Source organism: Catharus ustulatus, chromosome 15 (genome assembly GCF_009819885.2).
Source record: "Catharus ustulatus isolate bCatUst1 chromosome 15, bCatUst1.pri.v2, whole genome shotgun sequence".
Classification (NCBI taxonomy): Eukaryota; Metazoa; Chordata; class Aves; order Passeriformes; family Turdidae; genus Catharus; species Catharus ustulatus.
The window spans coordinates 2,791,561-2,810,761 of record NC_046235.1 but is presented as its reverse complement, the minus strand read 5'-3'; the positions used below and the strand labels follow the sequence as shown (position 1 = coordinate 2,810,761).

Here is a 19,201-nt window from a genome sequence, read left to right as displayed (position 1 = left end):
CAGGAGCCAATCGAGACACGCCAGACGCCGTGCGTTGTGAGCGATGTGCCTCTCGACCAATCAAAACCGTGATTCCTGGAAGCGCTTTGATCGACAGCCCGTCTGCCCCATCGGCGCCCGCAGCTCCTCCAGGGCGCATGATTGATGTACTGAAGAGCCAATCACAGCTCGGAAAGTTCAGGAAGCGAGGCCGGGTGAGCGGGGCGGGGCGGCGCACTCTTACCGCCTCGGCGTGCGCTCTCAGGGCAGCATGCTGGGAGCGCGTGACGCGTTTCTGAGTGGCGGGCGCTGCGGCCAATAGCGCGCCGCGCTCGGCCGAGCGCGCCCAATAGGCGTGCGCGGAGCGGCGGGGGGGCGGCGCGGCGGCCGCGGCCGGGTAGGGTGTGAGAAGTTAGTGGCGCTGCCGCGGTGCCGTGAGGGGACGGAGACGGCCGGGCCCGGACCAGCGCGATGCTCACGGACGGCACCGCCGCCGCTGCCGCCGACGAGGAGATCGACTCGGTCGCGCCCCGCGCGCCGCCCGCCGCTGCCGAGCCGCCCGCCGCGGCCGGGCCCTCCCCGCTGGGCCTGCGGGCCGTGCGCCTCTTCGGGGAGGCCGGGCCCGGCGGGCCGGGAGGCCCCGGCGCGCCCGCGGCCGGTGAGGCCGCCCTCGACTTCAAGCTGGCGGCCGCCGTGCTGCGGAGCGGGGGCGGCGGCGGCTCCGGCAGCGACGAGGACGAGGTGTCCGAGGTGAGCGATCCTGGCCCGCCCTCCTTCCCCTCCGCCGCTTCCTGACAGGCCCGGCCGGGGCCCGCCCGCCCTCCCGCTCGCCGCGCCGGCCGCACCGCCCGCACCGCACCCGCTCGTCCCGGGCCTCCCGCCGCCATGGGCGGGTCCCGGCGGCCCCGCACGGCAGCGCGGCCCGGGGCCGGGGAGGAGGCAGCGAGCGCGGGGGTCTCGCCCCGCCGCGCCTCCCGGCGGCCCCGGGGAAGGGCCGGGGGCGGCCGGGCCCTCTGCGAGCCGCGGAGCGGGGTGAGGAGGTGTCCTGACCTCAAGGAGCCGCTTCCGCCTGGGAGCAGGTTTGGAGGGGGAGGCGAGATCCTGCACCCGACGGAGAACAAAGTGAAGCCGTCAGCCCCACTGTTGCTGCCCTGGACTCGGGGTTCCCAGCCACGGATAAATTCCTGTAGATATAGCTATGCACACGCGCTTTTATGCAATAGAAATATTTCTTACCCAACAAAATGGAAGAGGGTAGTGGAGGTGTCTTCCTTTGATCTTCCAAACCTGCGGAGAGGTTTAAAGGGAGGGCGTGGAGGAGGGACGGGGGCCTTATCCCAACCCAAATGGAGCGTTGTTGGACCTGTAAACTGGCATTTCATGCTGCTTTATGTAGCCTAGGGAGAGAAGGTAAATGAAGGCTTTTATCTGTCACTGCCGCACCAAAGGGTGAATCTTCATTCCTTAGCAGTCTCTTAACAAAAGATGGGATCACAGCTGCATCACAGCCCTTACACAGTTTTAGTGGAAAGCAGGAGAAAGTGGCTCCTTACTGCTTGCAGGCTTTTTGCAGTTCCTTTGGGCTTCTGCAGGAAGAAGAAAATAGCCAAGGTGATCCATACCATTTTTAATTTGGAGGCCAAGCAAGAGTACTTAGGATGTGTCCTTGTTCCTTCTGGAGAGATGGAAGGAGGGGAGCCTGCACTCATCCTCCCGTGGCTGCATTTTTTGCCTTTTATTGATGGCCATCTTTTCTCCAGCCCTCCTGAAACATGAACCAGGTCTTACCTGAAAAAAACAAGTGATTAAACTGATGCAGATCCATATTTGCGTTTTGCTCCTGACCACCTAAGCTCCATTAGGAATGGTTGCTAACAGCAAGATGTTTAACTCAACTCAAAATCTAATGATCAGGCAGATGAGCACTTGTATGTGAACATTTTGGTGTCCTGGACATCCACATTCAGTCCCATATGGAATCAGTACATACCTGTTTGGGAGAGCTGGAAGATACCATAAATAGAGTAGGGCACGAGTAATGAGGAGTGCCTGCTCTCTAGGAGGTCATTTATGCCACATTTTAATGTATCTTTGAAGATACAAAGCAGTAGCTACAGAACCTGGAAAATGATGGGAAGTGAGCTATATTATGGCTCTTTACAAGGTGAGCTGAGTCCTACTTTGCAAGCTTATCCCTTTTGAACCCACCCCATTATTTAAGGGATGTGAAGATTGGACAGCTAGGATGTTTACTAAGCACTCTTTTGACTAATAGCAAGTATTAAGAAAGACAGCCTATTATAAATAATGTGTCTGGGAGGTTGCCATTGAGGTCAAAAAAATAAAGGTTCCCAAACAGCTCTTTAATGATTCATTTGAAAAACCTGGGAAAAAGTTCATTATTTAAAATACAGAATTGAAGAAATTAATTGGAATTGAAATATTTGAAGTTTTCCAGCACACACAAAAGAGGTGGGCTAATCTCAGAGCTGAAATTGCCTGGGGAATTCTTCTGTCTTGTGTTTCTGGTTGTGGAGAGTTACCTGGGGAAGAAGCATGGGTGGGAAAAATGTGCCTAGGCTGGGCTGCATGGCTGGGAGCACCAAGGGGGAATTTTAATTTTTTTTCTTAATTTTTGGGTTTTTTTCCTGAGAACTAAGGAAGCACCTGTTGTCAGTGGTGGGTATTTCTCTTTGTTTGTTTTCTTTTTTTGAGCAAAGAAAAGACAATTAAGGTCCAGGGATAGAACAGTGCAATTCTTGAACAGTGCTGCTTTGAGAAGCCAGTCAGTCACTGTTTGGACTGTGGTCTTGTGCCATGAGTCACTGATTTGGGTGTATGCCTTCAGCTATTACCAGTGGGTGGAATTAGTGAGAACTAAAAGGGAGAATTAAAAAATAAAAAAAAAAAGTTTTTGCCATGCTGCCTTGATCTGTTCTCTTCTTCATGGCTTCTACTTTTAAAGCCATAAAAATCATGGTACAATATTCTGTAGGCTAAGTGTCTGCCAGTGGGTTTAGGTTTTGTATCCTTGTATTAGTCTGAGTTTAATATGCTAAAATAATTGGACTGGTCAAAATGGCAAATTAGTTAAAGAAGAAAATCACCAGGGAAATGCAGGACAACGAATATAATGAAGCATTTATCTAGAGAATGAAAAGAGCAATATATTTTAACCTAACCTTTTTTGAAAATATATTGCATTTCTTAGATCAGATCTCCAAGTACTTTACAGTGGAGAGTACTGTTCCCCATTTTACAGGTCAAGAGGGTGTGCCCCATTTATCCTGGCTTGCAGAACTGGGAGAAAATTGAAACTTTCTGGTTTCCTAGCTCAGTGCCTGCCTGTGGTCATGACCAGGCTCTTGGTTGGGAAACCAAGGACTGGAGTGGATCTTGTACAGATGAGTTGTATTAGGTCCACAAGGTGAAATTTGAATGCAGCTGTGCAGAATATTTTCTAGAATTACCAGTTAAAATTATCACATGCAAATAGAAACAATTGCAAGCTGAAGCACGTCTTTGGGCATGGAGGGCTGAGGCCAGGAGGTTTGTGCTATTCCTGTGTAAAACTGGAATGCTGCTGTGGATCTCCTGCAGGAGCTTCCACCTCTGGCTGCAGCCTGAGAAACGAGGTGGTTTTGACCTCAGTGCAAATAGTTGCTTGGTTGCCTTCTAAGCTTGATCAGGGTGTGAACACAGCCTGCAACTTGTTTAGAGTGAGATTTTTGGTGTGACTTTAAGTGTATTATTACCACTCCTCGTGAATTTTGCTGGCACTTACAGCAGTGCCAAAGGCACAAGCTTTAAAGAGCCTCCTCCACCCTGGCTGGGAGGGCTGCAGGTCAAGGTGAAGGTGTGCTGGGAGGCCAGTGCTGGTTAGTACACATCCAGGGGTCTTTGGTGGCCACAGAAAATGCAGGTCCTCATCAAAAGCCCTCCCAGCAGCCCAGAGTTGAAGCAGGTGATAAATGTGGCTGTGTTGGTGATTGGGGGTGGGTGAGTTTGCTGAGTTGTTGTAAATCAAGCAGCAGAAGCTGGTAATGCCCACAGAAGTACCAGGGCATCTGGGAGCTTGGTTCAGTAAGTGGCTTTTGGCAGTGAGTGTACAAATGTAGCAAATCTCTCATATTCTGTAATTCAGGGCTTTGGAGGCCTTCAATGACCACTGGAGCTCCCCCAGGCCTTGGCTGTGGAGTCAGCTCAGCTCTCGGCTTCCCTCTCCTGAGCTGCCTCCACCAGCTCTCCTTACTTAAGCCTGTACCTATTGCATAAGCCTCTGGGGATATTTACATAAAGCATAATTAAAAATCAGACATAACATACCTCCTACAAGGAGTAGGATGAGTAGTTGAATGGCATGCACTCCAGAGCAGTTCAGTACCTGGAGATTTTGTCTGGGGCCCCCCTCCCTGCAATCTGAGGTCTCTTAATTTTTAAACTGGGTTTGAAATTCAGAGTAAATATGTAGTTTGTTTCAAATTAGCAGTGTTGTCTATTGAAGTCATTGCTGCATTGTTGAACCTTCCTAACATGGATCTGCTTTGTAAATGGTGTGCACAATGCATCTTTTGACTTCTGAGGTTAATGTAATGCTCAGGCACTTTAATTTTCATTGCATTAGAAACAATGTAAATAGCAGTATTTTCTTTACCATAAGGAATAGAAATTCAAAAAGTGGTTACAAATTCAGGTAGATAGTATTAAGCAGAAAAGCCTTTTCCCTGAAAAATGTAGGTTTCAGTTCAGCAGTTGATGTTTGTCTTTTGACAAGCTCTTTCAAAGTTGAGGAGGTAAGAGATGGAAGACAATGTAAAATTTTCTTCCAGGAATTATTCACTGATTAGAAAACATCAAAGGATAACATGTTCAGATTTCCAAAAGTATTGAGGTGACTCTTCAGGATGCAGAGAGCTGGTCAGTAGGTTGTTCATTTATTCCCAGTCTTGTTAGCCTTCTAACTTCCAGAAAAATCCTGGTAGGTATCTCAGTAACTTTGCAAGTCTGGCAGTGTAGCTATGGTTAATCCTATTCAATAACGTTTTAGAGTTAACTGATTTTTAAGGTTTCTTGCAGAACTTGGGTCTTCCTTTAGTGCAGCTTGACCCACTTGAATACATGACCTAAAATAAATGTCAGCAGCTGTTTTCTAATGATAGGTGTAGAAAGCAAAGATGTGAAATACTACTGTAGAATTACATAAATATGCAGTGCAACCCCTTGGTGAGGAGAGATTTGCCAAATTTAGCTGAACATCTATATTTAGGTACAAATTTGCACATAGGTTTCACCAGTCAACTAGTTACAGTCTGGTGGGGGGTGGGAAGGGTTTGTTTGAGCATTAATGCTGAATCATGAGTTCTTGTGTTCTGATTTAAATCAGGGCTACCCAGCTGCTCTCCTGTGGGGCTTGATATTGGGCAGCTCTTCTGTCTCCTTTCCTTGCCTTGGAGGATGCTGAAATCCAGCTGTGAGGACAGCTGGATGGTGCCATGGGGACATTGTCCTCTGCTCAGAGCTCAAAGCATCCCTGCAACATTCACTTGACAGAAGGGTCAGTGTTGAGGGAAGGGGAGCACACAGGCACTCCTTTTTCTGTGCTCACATGTGGCCTGGCCTTTAAAACTGGGAGCAGCTCCAGGACTGAATTGGGGTGTTTGTTGGAGTCCACAGCTGGGGCTCAGACCCTGCAGGTGAGGAGGCTGCAGAGCTTCAATCTTAGTAGGTAATTTTGAGTTTTTGTAGCATATATGAAGATTCCTTAAGCTGTTATTGGGGAATAAAAGGGATTCTTGGATTTAAAACAAAGGCAAGCCTTGATTTATAGGGGAAAAAGGAACCTTAGATTTCTTTCCCACTGAAAACTTCACAAAGCTAGAAAAAGAACTGCTGCATCTTGTTTGAGGACTCTGCAGCACTGTTTAATGAAGCTCATGTGTCTCCTGCAGATGCTTTCTTCCCCAGCAGCAGCTCAGGTGCCATGCAGACACCACACCTTATCTTCCTTCTGGGAATGGCCTTCTGCTGGAACGGGATACTGTAAGCAAACCTCAGAAATCAGTGATTTCTGCAAGGCTTAGGTAAATTTAGGAGGTTTTTGAGCAGAGCCTGGCCTCAGAGGTTGTCTCAGATAGAAACCTTCTCTCTGATACCTCATATGACCTTGGTCTGTGATAAACTCATGATTACTTTAACTTTGGAATGATACAAATACTCCTTTTTTTCTAGCTACAGACTGCAGAAACAAGGTTGCAACCTTTGTGTTATAAACCCCTGCTGCCTCTGACAACGTGGGGTACAGCTGAATTAGTGCTTGGATTTAGGGGTTAATTTAATTTGGATTATATGCTATAGTTCTCAATATACACAGATATATATTGTAATAGAATACAGATAGTTTGGGGCTTTTTTTCTCAACAAGTAGTTATCCCTTTTTGTTGTGAAAGTGCAGAGGTTTTACTTTGCATATCTTTGGAGGAATGCTGAGCAAGTGAAATTTATGGAAATACATCCTGTTGTAGGATACTATCTTCTTTTTACTCTTGTAACTCATTACTTAAGATTTTTTTTTTTCTTACGTAATGTTGATTATTTGAGAGTTTTATAAAATACTTGAAAATTTTCTCAGTTTTTGCAGTGTTGTGTACCTGCTGCTCAAGTGCAGATAGAAAACACTTACTATGATAAAACATAAATAAAAGAATTGGTCCTGTGCTGGAACCTGTTACTTCTTTGCTGCTTTTTGTGAGATGAGAACCCTTACTCACTTCAGTCCTTTGCTTTCAAGAGGGAGTTGAGGTTTTTTTTTCAAAATTATTTTCATCTTTAGCTCTTCCAAAGCATCCCAGAATGTGTAGGAAAAGTGCTGTAGACTGAGAGGGGTTACTCACAGTTGAATTATGATGATGTGTTTTTCCAAATGCTGGTGGTAGCTGAGAAGAGACAAGTGTGACTGGCCCTTCTGGCCAGGAGAGCTTTTCAAAGGAACCTTCCTGCATACCCATTCTGCAGGAAGAAAACACTCCCTAATTTAAAAAAAAATAAAAAAGATATTTTATTGGCTGGTGGACAGTTCTCTCATGTTTTTAACATTTCATGTTTTAGCATTAGGGAAATTCTCTAAGTTATTCTCCCTTGCCTTCAATAAAACATAGGGATTACTAATTAGCTAAGATTTTCTTCTAGGAAAATCCCTAAACCTGTTGAACTTTTCCCTTTCCAAAATCATGAATTAAACTAACAGTGTCACATAGCAGGTAGGTAGTGAGTCAGTCATATTTCAAACCAAGGGAGGAGGGGAGATCAGCATTTGGGGCTGAATAATCTGCTCCCAAACTGTGATCCTTGGTCATGGTGACTTCTGAGCATCACCTCTCCAGAGTGTGTGTTCCCCCACAGCCTGAAAGGGAGCCAGGGGAAAAGGGAGTCTCACCTGGATGTTTGGAATTTAGGATTTCTTAGAATAAATCCAACAGCTAAGAGAAATATTTTTATAAAATAATTACATTTGTAAGCCCTTTGACTGCTACACCTTGAATTTTCAGTGGCTCTCAGCTTAGCCAGGGCTCCCTGATAGTTTCTTTGCCATGACTAAGTGGTGGCTCAGGAGTTGCATTGGGGTTTGTGCTGCTTTGGCAGCGGGACAGCGTGCACAGACCTGTTTATCCAGGCCTTGAAAAGAATAGCTGCCACTAGCTTGGGCTCTGAGAGGGGCACAAAGCCCAGGATGATTTTCAGTTTGCTATAAGCCTCTAGATAACTTAATTAGTCACTTTAAATGTTGAGACTCCTCTGTCTGAAATGTACAGGTTGGCCTGGAAACATATTATTGAATTACTATTGTATTCAAGATCCACTTGTATGATTTTTTTTTCTATTTAGACATTGTCCCCTTGGATTGAAAAGAGATTTTAAAAGGTCATTTCCAAGAAGGTGGCTTAGAATGCTTCCCATCTTGGTTGGGTGTGAGCTTTTACATCAGCAGACAAATGCATCTATTCATCTTCTGTCTTAAAGGTTGCTTTCACTTTGTTTTAATGTGTGGGATTTAATACTTGAGTAAGGACACCATCCTGAAAGCCCTGGCTAAATTGATGCAACAATTCTGTTTTATATTCTAATAAATCAACTACTGAATTACACCAGCTGTTTCTTGGTTTGAGGTGAGGAAAGAAGAGAGGCTCTTTCTGTGGGAATATTGGGTATAAAAACCAGGTGAAGGGGGAATCCTGGAGCACAGGGGGAAGATGGAGCACTGAAAACATGACTGAGAGTGGACTGAGATAGGATATGTGAAAATAAGGAATGCTGGGTGCAAGTACTGCTTATTTTAGTCAACATTCCTGGTCTCCATTCAGAGGTTTCCTTTGGTATAAAGTACATGTCAAGAATTGGCTCTTGATTTCCTGGGATTGATGTGAATTTTGAATAAGCCTCAGTTGTCAGTTCCAGTTCTGTACATGACAGCTCCTTGCTGCAGGAGATTGTTTGGTGCATGGGGAAAACATAGTCATAATTATTTTTGTTTATCAGACATCGAATATGTGAGAGTTACAGGCTGGTTTTAGCAGTTCTTTGGGTTTTTTTTTCAGCGATTACTGAGATGAGTAGATGTTTCTTTTCTGCTATGCAGAGAAACTTTGTACCATTGCCAGATTGTTGTACCAAGAGGAGTCAACCTCTGTGTTCTGCACCTTCATTCTGTGAGGGTTAACAGGGTGCAATCATGTTGCTTATTGTGAAACAGTGTCTTAATAAAAATAAATGGTGATGTTCTTGTTTCTGGGAAGTCCATAGATCAGACAACTCTTTTCCAGAGCCTTGTGAAAGGGTGTAGTTTGTAGTATTCAGAACTACTTAAATCACATAGTGTCAGTTGTCTGCTTAAGAGAGAAATCAGGTAAGTGGTTAAATTGACATGAACCATTTGACAGCTGCTTGTCCAGGAATGTCTGTTTATGCTTCAGTGTGAGTGCAAGAAAATTGAAAACCAGGATCAGCAATCTCTGGAAGGGAAGAGCAGTAGTATAAAACATGAATTCTGATTTCATGTTTTATCTGCATGTTTCAAATAACAGCTGTAATTTTGAGAACTGACTGGTGGCTTGGGGTGCCAGGCTTGGTGAAACAGCCATAAAGATGTCAGTCCTTGCCCACTGCCTGCTGTCTCACAAATGTCAAGAACATTGTGGTTTGTGTATGTATGTTGGACTCATGGCTCACACTCTGTGTGAGGGCCTTTCCTTTCCTGCTGCAACAAATGCTGAGGTTGTGTCCACCTGTATTTACTCTGTATCTATAGCAGCGACATGAAGCTGTGCTCTGAAATGAGCTCATCACAGCCTGGATCCCATAGCTGCTTCTTTCATTAGCTGGTAATTGCTTCATATCTGAGGGAATAAAGGCTGTCCTTTAGATAATCCTGCCTCCAGTCACTCAGCTTCCTATTGCAATCTGAGCTAAACACATTTGCACCCCTTCTCTCCCCACCCTCCCAATTAATGCCCTGCCTACAGAGCTGCTGCTGCTGCAGGTGCTGAGCACTGACAGCTCCACTTAAAGGTGGAGCCATGGGCAGGTTTATGGCTCACGGAGAGCTGAGGTGTTCTAGTGCCTTTCTGTTCCCAGGAGAATGATCTTCCAGCTTGTCAGACCCCTTTAGTAAGTCCATGAAATTCACTAAAGTGGTAGAAAATTGTTTCCTCCCCTGAGTTTTATCCCTTTTTGATGTGTTAAAGCAATCTGTGAAAGTGTCTGACAGCTGCCTGGTTTGTCACAAGGTGAGCAGTGGCTGGAAAGGATATTTCAGGTACTTCATGCTCCCCATTGAGGTGGTGATGTCCCCCAGCACTCTGTACCCCCAGGCTGGAGGATCCTGTGTAATCACAGCATCCACAGTGCTGGACAATGCTCTCTTGGTGATTCACAGGTCGTGGTGGCTCCTGTCTTGGGCTGGAACTTTTTTTTTTAATGGAAGAAACTGTTGTCAGAAATTACAGCTCAAGCCAGAGTGGGTGTGGTTTTAGATCATTAATTATGCTGAATTGATGTTCCCATTGATTCTATGTTGTTTCTAGGTACTGACTCTAGAGTACTTCCCTGAAATGTTTATTTTCTTTCAGTAGCTTTCAAGTGCTAAGAAAGGACAGTGCTTGAGACCCCACTGAAAGTTTTTGTGAAAATGCTCATATTATTGTGTGGTTTTTTTTCTTTTCCTTTACTCCATCTCTTAAAACTGAAATGATTGTGCAGGAAGGCACCTTAAGCAGGTGCAAAAATGCTGGGCTGGGCTGGCAGGGGAAGAGTGTTGAAAAGTGCATTTTCTGGTAAATCAAAACCAGGCTTTTTGGTGCTGGTAAGTCCACACCAAGGGAGTAGTGCTGCACTTAATTGTTGCAGGGAGCATCTAAGAGTGTCATGTCAGGGACAAAGTCCTTCACTTTACTTTCTCCTTGGAATCATTATTTTTAACAGGTTTGATAGCTGACATCCTTTATATGTGGAATTTAAAGTTTGAAATACAAGCTAATTTTCAGTCTTAACTTAGTGCTATGTCCTATCACTGTTCCCTGAAACTTTTAGAGCAGGATTGCAAGTATTAACCCAGCATTCAGTTTAATAAAGAACATAAACTGTTAGAGGTTGGGTTTATTAGAAAAATCCACAAGAACTTTCTAGTGTGGTCCTAATACTGCATTGCACATGTTAATTATGGAGTGAAAATGTCCAAATGGAATTATAGAAGTAATTAGGAAGGGTTTCCTGAAACAAAAGAGAAATTCAGGTAGTCATTTATTTGCATAAAAAATGGGAGTTCAGGAGTCCCAGTCAAGAGTCTGGGTCCTCATTATTTGTAGCCACTTCACAAACAGAGCATTGAATATTGTTACCCCAAAAAAGTGTTTGTAGTTCAAGCAGTTCCTGAAAAATACAAGTTCAAAGAAGTATTTTAACAGCACCTTTCTCTTTCCTATCAACACTTTTTGTAAATTCAGTCTTCCCAGGAGCACTGGTGTGGCACAAATGGAAGGAACAGGTAGAAGGAGCTGTCTCTGCAGGAGGAGGAGAGTGCTCTACAGCTACCCAGGAAGCTTTGCCATCCTCTGTAGCCTGTCAGGAGCAGGCTATTTGTGAGCAGGTCCAGGCTATTCTGGGAAAAGTACTTTGCTGTAGTGCAACAGAAGGAAGATCAGTTTAGATTTAATATTAGAAATGTGTTGTAACCCTGCACGTCACTGTCCATCTCACCAGAATTACCAGTGGTAGTGGTGATGGTGCTGCCTGCAAAATCCCCCTGAGCTGCAGTAAACTCAGTCTTGCTGTAAACACCAACTCTGATGGACTGGAGGCCACAGTGCTGTGATGTAGCTGCTCTGGAGGGAGGATCCAGGGGTGTAACTGGATCTGCAGAGCTGGGAGGCTACTGCAGTCCTTGGCAGAACTTCAGGCGAGGTCCATCCTTGCTGTGGAAGGGCACGAGACACTTGGAGTGCTGAAGCCCTGCTCCACAGTCCTGTGCAGCTTCTCAGCTTTTGTCTGGCAAGGTGAAATTGTTTTGGCAGTTAGAATAATGTCTGGAGTCCGTGTGTTCCTAATGAGCCTTCCCAAGTAAGATGCTTATGAACTGCCCAAAGCAGCTCGCAAAATAATCCAAAAATAGCACAGTGACTGGTTACTTTATCACTTTGCTGCAGATCTGATTAGGATAGAGCAGAGTGCCTAAATTTTGCCACATGAGCAGTGTATTATGTCTTCCAGCAATGCTAGCATGAAATATGTTTGGATTTTTTACTTGCTTCTTTTGATTTTTAATGAAGTTTATTTTTTGTTTTAAAAGCCAGATTTGTTTGGTATTTGTTTGATTTAAAAAAAAATTCTTAATAGTGATCATTGTAGGTCACTTCCATTCACAAGAGACATCTGATCAATTAGGTAATTTCTCACTCTGCTATTAGTGATAAGATAGCCAACTGTTCATTCTCTCTAGCTTTGTCTTAGTGTGTGAGAAACTGCATTGATTTACAGAAATGTCAGACATTCTGACTTGAAAATACATTGAAGTTTATTCTGGGAGATTGGCGGTGGTGCAGCTATTTTAACATTTTGCATATGGATTTTCAGTATTTTCACACTCAAGTTATATTTGTATTGTGGGTATGTTATTAAGTTCTTACTAAAAATCAAAACTCAACCTAAAAATTGATGCTCAACATGTGCAGTAATAATGAAAGCATCTGCCTTCCTGTGATGCAAAACTATGATGAAAATACTGTATATGAAGCAAGATTTTTTGTGAGATTTTACATGTGCAAGGTCTCTGGAAGTACAGTTGCTGATGTAAAGAAAATATGAAAGGCAGGAAGAGTTAAAAAGAGTGGTGAAAAGAGCAGACTGCACCAATACTACCCAGCTTGTATTCTTAAATAAAAACTGTGTGTAATTTTCTCTAATTAGTGGAATTTGCACAATCATTGTTAAAAAGCCAGACTTATTTAGAGGTTCCTGTAAGCCAAATGTATTCCCTGTTGGGGGGAGAGAGAGGTTCCTTGCAAGCTGAGTATTTGTGAGTGGTGAATGAACACTGATTTAGGTTCAAGGGGTGGATTGTTGCCTGTAATACCCAGTAAATATATCCCAGAGAGCTTGGGCTGGCAGCAGTCAGGCAGAAAATGGTCCATATCTTTCCCAAAGTGTCAAAACCATGAAGTTTTAGAATTTGCAGCAGGACAGCTTCTGGCAGGCTGCTGCAAGGCTGCTGTGCTTCCCTTGGCTGAGGATTGCCTGGCTTTTCCCAAGGCTGAACCCTAAGGCTTGCCAGAAGCCTCTGAGTGCTTCTGCAGTGTTTGTTGTTCTCAAGTGCAGTTGTTTCAGTGGTAGGTGACATTTTTACTCCTTTTGCTATGTCCTCAAAAGGGAGGACTGCTGTTAAATGTGGTGGTGTAGTTGACAAAGAAAAACGTCCATAAACATCTAATAAAATTCCTTGTATCTAGTTCTCAGCTGTAATGAATGAATGGTCATGTACACACAGTGGGAATTTCTGCCTTTCACCAGATCACACAAACATGTTGCAATAGGAGCAATATTTCCATTATATTAATGCCTTGTGTAGTCTTGTGGGAAAAAATGAAAAACCCTGAAGTGCTCCTGTAGGTAGGGATGAATTTTCCCTGAAGTCAGTTTTGCATCAGAGCTCATGAAAGCGGGGAGTCCTTAAGCTATGGACTAAGCTGGAATTTGAGTTCTGCTGAGGGGGCTCTTACTGTAGGGATCCATTTTGCTGTGAGTTGTAAATAGCTCTTCTTTGTTTGTGCTACAAATGTGTATCACTGGTTTAGGTCACTAATTTTCTGCTTGTTTAACGTTCAGCTCTTTCTTGCAATGACAGTTCCTTATTTTAGGACTTTTGCTTGGAATATCCTATAGATCTCTCTTCTCTGAGCACCAAATGAGAGCCTACTGCCTTACCTTTAATATTTGTGTCTGGCACACAAGATCTACTGTCTGTAAGCTGGCCAGGATGACAAATGCCCACTGAGATGTGGGCCTCATGTTTGGTGTTCCTAAAAAGTCACACTTGCTCCCTAATTGCCATTCTATTATCATGTTAGCATTTCTGTGGCACACAGGGCTGGCTTGGACACCAGGGGATAGTGTTACAGCCATTTACATATCAAAAAGGGGAAGAAATGAGCAAACCCAAGTTGCTCTTGAATAGATGTGCTGCTCGCAGATCCTGTTAACATTGTTCACACAATGGAGCACTTAATCAATTTGCAGATGGCCTGATTTGATTTTTTTTTAAGTATAAATTTTCCCTTTCCAGGTAGTTTTTCTGCTGAGGTGAGAAAAATAAGGGGAAGTATTTTGGGGAAAACTGAGAGAGGAAGATGAGACTGGGATATGAAGTGGGAGAAGGCAACAGTGGCTGAAAAACAGGAGTGAATATCTAATTTTTACAGCAAATCTAAGGCACCAATAGTGTTGGTACAGATAACAGACAACATCTAATTATAAATAGTGGTTTTGTCTTAAAATATTACTGAAAATAGAGGAAATTATGTCTGAGCTTGGGAGATTCTGCAGTGTAGCTCTGCTCTCATTAGAGTGTGAGTCAGGTATCCTCCTTGTTTACTCTGGCAAGCTGTCATAAAACTGCAGTGTGTTATGTTGAGAAATTCCATGGACTTGTGTTTGGAGGTCACGTGGGGCACTGGTGGGACAGCATTATTGCTGCTCAGTTGGAATACCTGCCTGCTTAATCCTTCTGCAGATCTGTTCTTGTCCACAAAGCAGAGCAGGCTGGGGTAATGCTGAGTGGAGCTTGGAGACAGACATTTTGGTGTTGAGTTTTGGTCAACTCTTGTGTTCCTGCTCAAAACAAACAAAATCTTTGTGCTACCTCTGCTGAAATTACTTTTAAATGAGAAGTGAGAGGCATCTCAGGAAAATGTTCCATCTTTCTCTGGCACTCAGATAGGTCCAACTGTACCAAAATCATTGCTGGTGGCTTTTATAAATAACATGATAGATGAGCTTCTGGTGGCAAAGACGTTACAGCCTTTTGTGAAGCTTGCTTGGGTGGTTAACTGTGCTAACATGCATAACACTAATTCAGTATTTAATCTGACTTGACCTTGCTGGATTTAAGGTGTTTTAAATTGTAATTTTTGCAATAATTTTTAATGCAGGTTTTGTTTTTTTTCCTTTTGTGATTTTAAGTGAGTTGACCAGATGTTTTCTGTAGTTTTTTTCTATGTTCTTGGCAGTTAAAACACAATTATGATAGTACAGTTCGATTATTTTCGTGTGGGTTTTTTGGGTAATATTTTCGATTTACTTGAAAGCTTCAAAAATGGTAAAATTGTTTTTTCTACCTTGGCAAACAGGTTGAATCATTTATTTTGGACCAAGAAGATCTTGATAACCCAGTACTTAAAACCACATCGGAGTTATTCTTATCGAGTGCTGCAGAAGGCGCAGACTTGAGAACTGTGGATCCAGAAACACAAGCAAGACTTGAAGCCTTACTGGAGGCAGCAGGTACTTCTCTTGTACAGTTCTTTTCCTGAACCTGACTTGTACACAGATGTTGCAGCACATAAATTTTTGCACACTAATGAGATGTTCATGGAAATTTCCCATGATGAGCAGAATGTGGAAAAGAAGTTCACAACTCTTACAAGTATTGCAGGTTGCTTGGTCCTCTCTTTCTGTACATACAATTTTAGAAAAATTATTTTGAATTAAATTTCATTGACTTGAGATTACTTCTGTTACCAGAGACTGAATTAATGGGGAGAGAGTAGAAGGAAGTAAACTTGCTAAAATGAGGTTTTTTTTCCCTGCTGCTTTGGTCAATATATAATTATTGATTCATTACTCCAGAAATTTACAGGTAAAATACTTTTTTCTCTGTTTTAACTTTTACAAAAGCATTTTCACATTCTGTAGTTCTGAGGTATCAGTGTTGGAAAATACATATTAAACATTCCTGGTTTGGAACCAAACCTGATCAACATGGTTGCTTCTACATTCATTAGCTTAAGAGTGAAAGCTTGACTAATTCAAATCCTCCTGCAGTTTGTGACTGGGGTGTTTGTAATGGATTTGGAAATTATTTGTTAGTTTCAAAAATTCCAAGGACTAAGAGACATAAACCACCTGCTTTGAAGCAAATCCCATTTGTTCATCACAGCTGTGTACTCAGACTCGTAGTGATGTGCTGAAATTGGAGTTTTTAGACCTTACTTTGGAACACTTGAAGAGCTACATAAAATAGCACTTGTTTGCAGGTGTTTAGATGCTAAGCTTTGTACAGTCTTAAAGGAGAATTTTATTCCAAGGAAGCAAAAGGGGCAGGGATTTGGGTTCTCTTTGCATTTTGGATTTGAAAAACCCCCAACTTAGAGCACAGCTTTGGTCAGCAGGAAGTTGCAGCAGCTTATCTGCTGTAACTCTTGAGGACCAAACTTTGTTTTGCAGGAAGGCAGGCTGTTCCTGGGATACTCCACTAAGGGAATTTGAATAATTTCATCCCTTTTTAAGCTCTTTTAAAAATAAAAATCAGTTTCTCTCATGTACAGTAATTTCACGATTATAAGCCGCACCATTTTGACTAAAATTTTGGTCCAAACCCGGCAGTGCGGCTTATAATCAGGTGCGGCTTATATATGGACAAAAAACAAAAAGTTGCTGTTTTAGTTTGGAGGACAGGTGTCTGCTGAGAAAGGCAGGAACTTCTCTTTGAAATGGAGAATGTAAACCCCCTCCCTCCAAATTATTATAATTTGGAAATCAAGGGGCTTTCAGGCAAAAATATGGAAATTAGGAATAACAGTTCTTTTCTAGGGAAATCAAAATAGAAATACAGTACTACAAAGAAACAAACTCCAAACCCTGACAAAGTCAGGGTACAACCTGACACCCCGTCAGGCAGGGTGTTGGCAGCAGTCCCATCCCATGGTGGCTGCATCCTCCTGCAGTGACAGATGTGGCTCAGTTGGAGCAGTGCTCCTGGAGAAGGTGCAGTTTCCCTCCAGAGGTCCAGTGGTGATGTGGAGAAATCCGGTTTTCCTCTGGAGTCCAGTGGAGAAAGGGGCTCCCTTAGTGTCCCAAAACCTCTGTTTTTATCTTGGTAAGAAATGTTGGGCTCTTCCCCCTGGTTGGAGCAACTTCCAATGGGATGCAGTAATTTTATCAGTCACACAGTGGGACTCAATGGCCATTAGCAGACAATGACTCTCTGGAAGAAGGATGGGTTGTGAAAAGATAAAGAACAATGCCCTGCCTGGTTTCAATGGATGGCCCATTAGCAGGTTATCTGCCATTGAGATAAGGATCACTGTCCCCACCCTCAACAGATGGTGATAGAACAGATACCTTTTATCACACTCTGTATTGTAACATGCGGCTTATAATCAGGTGCGGCTTATATATGGACAAAAAACCAAAAAGTTACTGAAACCCAGAAGTGCGGCTTATAATCAGTGCGGCTTATAATCGTGAAATTACTGTACCTGATAGCTGTGTCCCAAAACCTATTTCTGACTTTATAAATTGCTGGTGGATCTGGCTGGTGTTAAGGGGCAGGGCTGGGGCTGCAGTGCTTACAGGGATCTCACAGTATTTAACATATCCAGGAGGTGCCTTTGCTGCTTGTAACACTGTGAGAATGTCCTCAGATTTCTAAGCAGTAGTTGGGTATTTGTCCCCAGGATTAGATAATTTGTTTTTTACCTGAGGTTTCCCAAGTACATGAGCAGAGAGCAGAATGAGTCTGGAAAGAAAATCAAATAAAAAATGGAGTGCCTTTGTTTGAGGATTTCATCTCCCTCTCTAGAAAGACTGGACGAAATTTAATGCCACCTGATGAATGTGTGAGATCAAAAGAGTGGAAATACTCTGGGGAAAGTTCTCTAGTTAAGCTGTACTTGTCTTTCCCACTGTGGATTGGAACACTGAAAATATCAGGCTAACCTAAAGGAGATGCTGCAAATCTGGTGGTTCACTAATAAAAACCATAATTTGACAGTGATTGAAAAAGAAGTTAGTGATTTTGGGAGATGTTCTGATATCTTCACTGGATTTATCTACCTGGTTTGGCTGAAAATACCCTGAGTGAGCTTCTAGGCTTCCATCATGGCAGCCTAGAGTTGGGTCTTTGTATTCTTTTGCAGTTTGGCAAAAACAGGTTATTTCTGCTGCTTTTTAGTCACAGTTCAGTCCTCAGCACTAAAGATAGCGTGGAAAAGTAAATGTCAGAACTATGGCTCAAACACATCTAGAGCCTTGTCTGTAGTTTCCAGGCATAGCTTGGCCTTGGTTGTGATGATCCCCCTGTGATAGGCTTGGTTCTACCTTCCAGCCTAGAGGAAAATCAATCTTGTGTTCAGTGTCTTGGATTTCTTGGGGTTTCTCACATGCCAGGTTTGTGGCTGTGTCATTAGGATCTTAATGAGCATGACTTGCAAAACTAGTTTTGCTGATTCTTCCTGAATCCTTTAATGCTCAGATCTCACCTGGACATGTTGTTTATTAGTTCTGGAAGGTAAGTTCTGGCTGCTGCAACCACATGGGATATTGTTCTTCCACACAGAAGTTCAGGAGTGGTTTTCAGCTATTGTGTCCTGTAGGATTTGTAGGAGTTGTTTTGTTTGTAAGTAGCTGTCTTGATTTGAGAGCTGCTGCACAGGCAAGTGTAGAAGCCAGAGGTCATTTGAGCTGCTTGAAAATGTTTCCATAGGTTGTATTTACCCACCAGGAGAGTGCTGGATATTTTTTCGCTTGCTTGTTGGACTTGTTTATTCTGTTTTCAAGGATTGTGGATGTTGAAGGTGAGAGCCTTGAGCCAAGTCTCAACAAGAGGATTGTGTCTCACTCCCCTTGGCATAGCAGCAATTGCATACATGTACATATCCATGTGCACACAAACACAGATTTCTTGTTTTTCTCTGAAAACCTGCCTGATTAGCTTCAGTTTAGACAACCATACTTTATTCTGTGAAAGTACAGGCACTATTATTGAACAACTACTTTTAAACAACTGTCAGTGTTTGTATTATTTCACAAAAAATAATTCTACAATCTGAAGACCTAATGTATATTGCAAATATCAGTTGTTTCCATCTTCAAAAACTGAAGATAAATTACAACAATTGAATCCTGTTGTTTGGCAAGTTTTAACCTAAACAAACCAAGTCTTGCATATCTTCATTCAGTTTACCTCCTATTAGGAGAGAAGGGATTTATAGGTAAAATAACCTATGGAATGAGAACCATTCTGCTTGGAGAATGTTTCCATTTTTCAAGCTGTAATTAAACAGGTTATTAGTATTCTGAGAGTGGAGTTCTGTTCTGCACTAGAAACATTTCACTCCACTGTTAATTAGGGTACTGTTGATTTTTAAAAAAAATATTCCAACTCTGAAGAGTGATGATTCTTGTGTGGATCTTCAGTAAGAAAGTCTGTTAAATGCCCTTTTTAGTATCAGTAGTTGACAGCTGGAGATGAGCACTCTTTGCTACTGGGAATGAATGGTTTGAGTGTTGAGAGCTCTTGCTCTTCTTGGAGGGTTCCTTTTGTAAAAGGGCAAAGTGGGAAAATTCCAACAGGTTAAACCCGTTTCATTTTCTGTTCCCAACTTGTCTCAGCATCAGGAAGAAGAAATGACTGCTTGTGTTGTGCAGTTCTTACTGGAGGTTCTTTTAGAGGATAGAAAAA

At 43.0% G+C, this 19,201-nt stretch overlaps 1 protein-coding gene across 11 annotated transcripts in view; it reads left to right on the top strand.

The window, feature by feature from the left end:
- The first annotated feature begins 398 nt into the window (after nucleotides 1–398).
- The window catches only part of LOC117003322 (ankyrin repeat and KH domain-containing protein 1), a 100,920-nt gene continuing 82,117 nt past the window's right edge, over nucleotides 399–19,201 (top strand). For 9 of the 11 annotated variants that reach the window (XM_033073190.2, XM_033073189.2, XM_033073188.2 and 6 more), the window contains exons 1-2: nucleotides 400–729; nucleotides 14,868–15,021. In XM_033073190.2, the coding sequence (XP_032929081.1) occupies nucleotides 451–729; nucleotides 14,868–15,021 (433 nt within the window). In that variant the 5' untranslated portion in view covers nucleotides 400–450. Of the gene's footprint in view, nucleotides 730–14,867; nucleotides 15,022–19,201 lie in introns of all 11 variants that reach the window. The other 2 variants (XM_033073187.2, XM_042779746.1) reach the window with 1 other exon arrangement.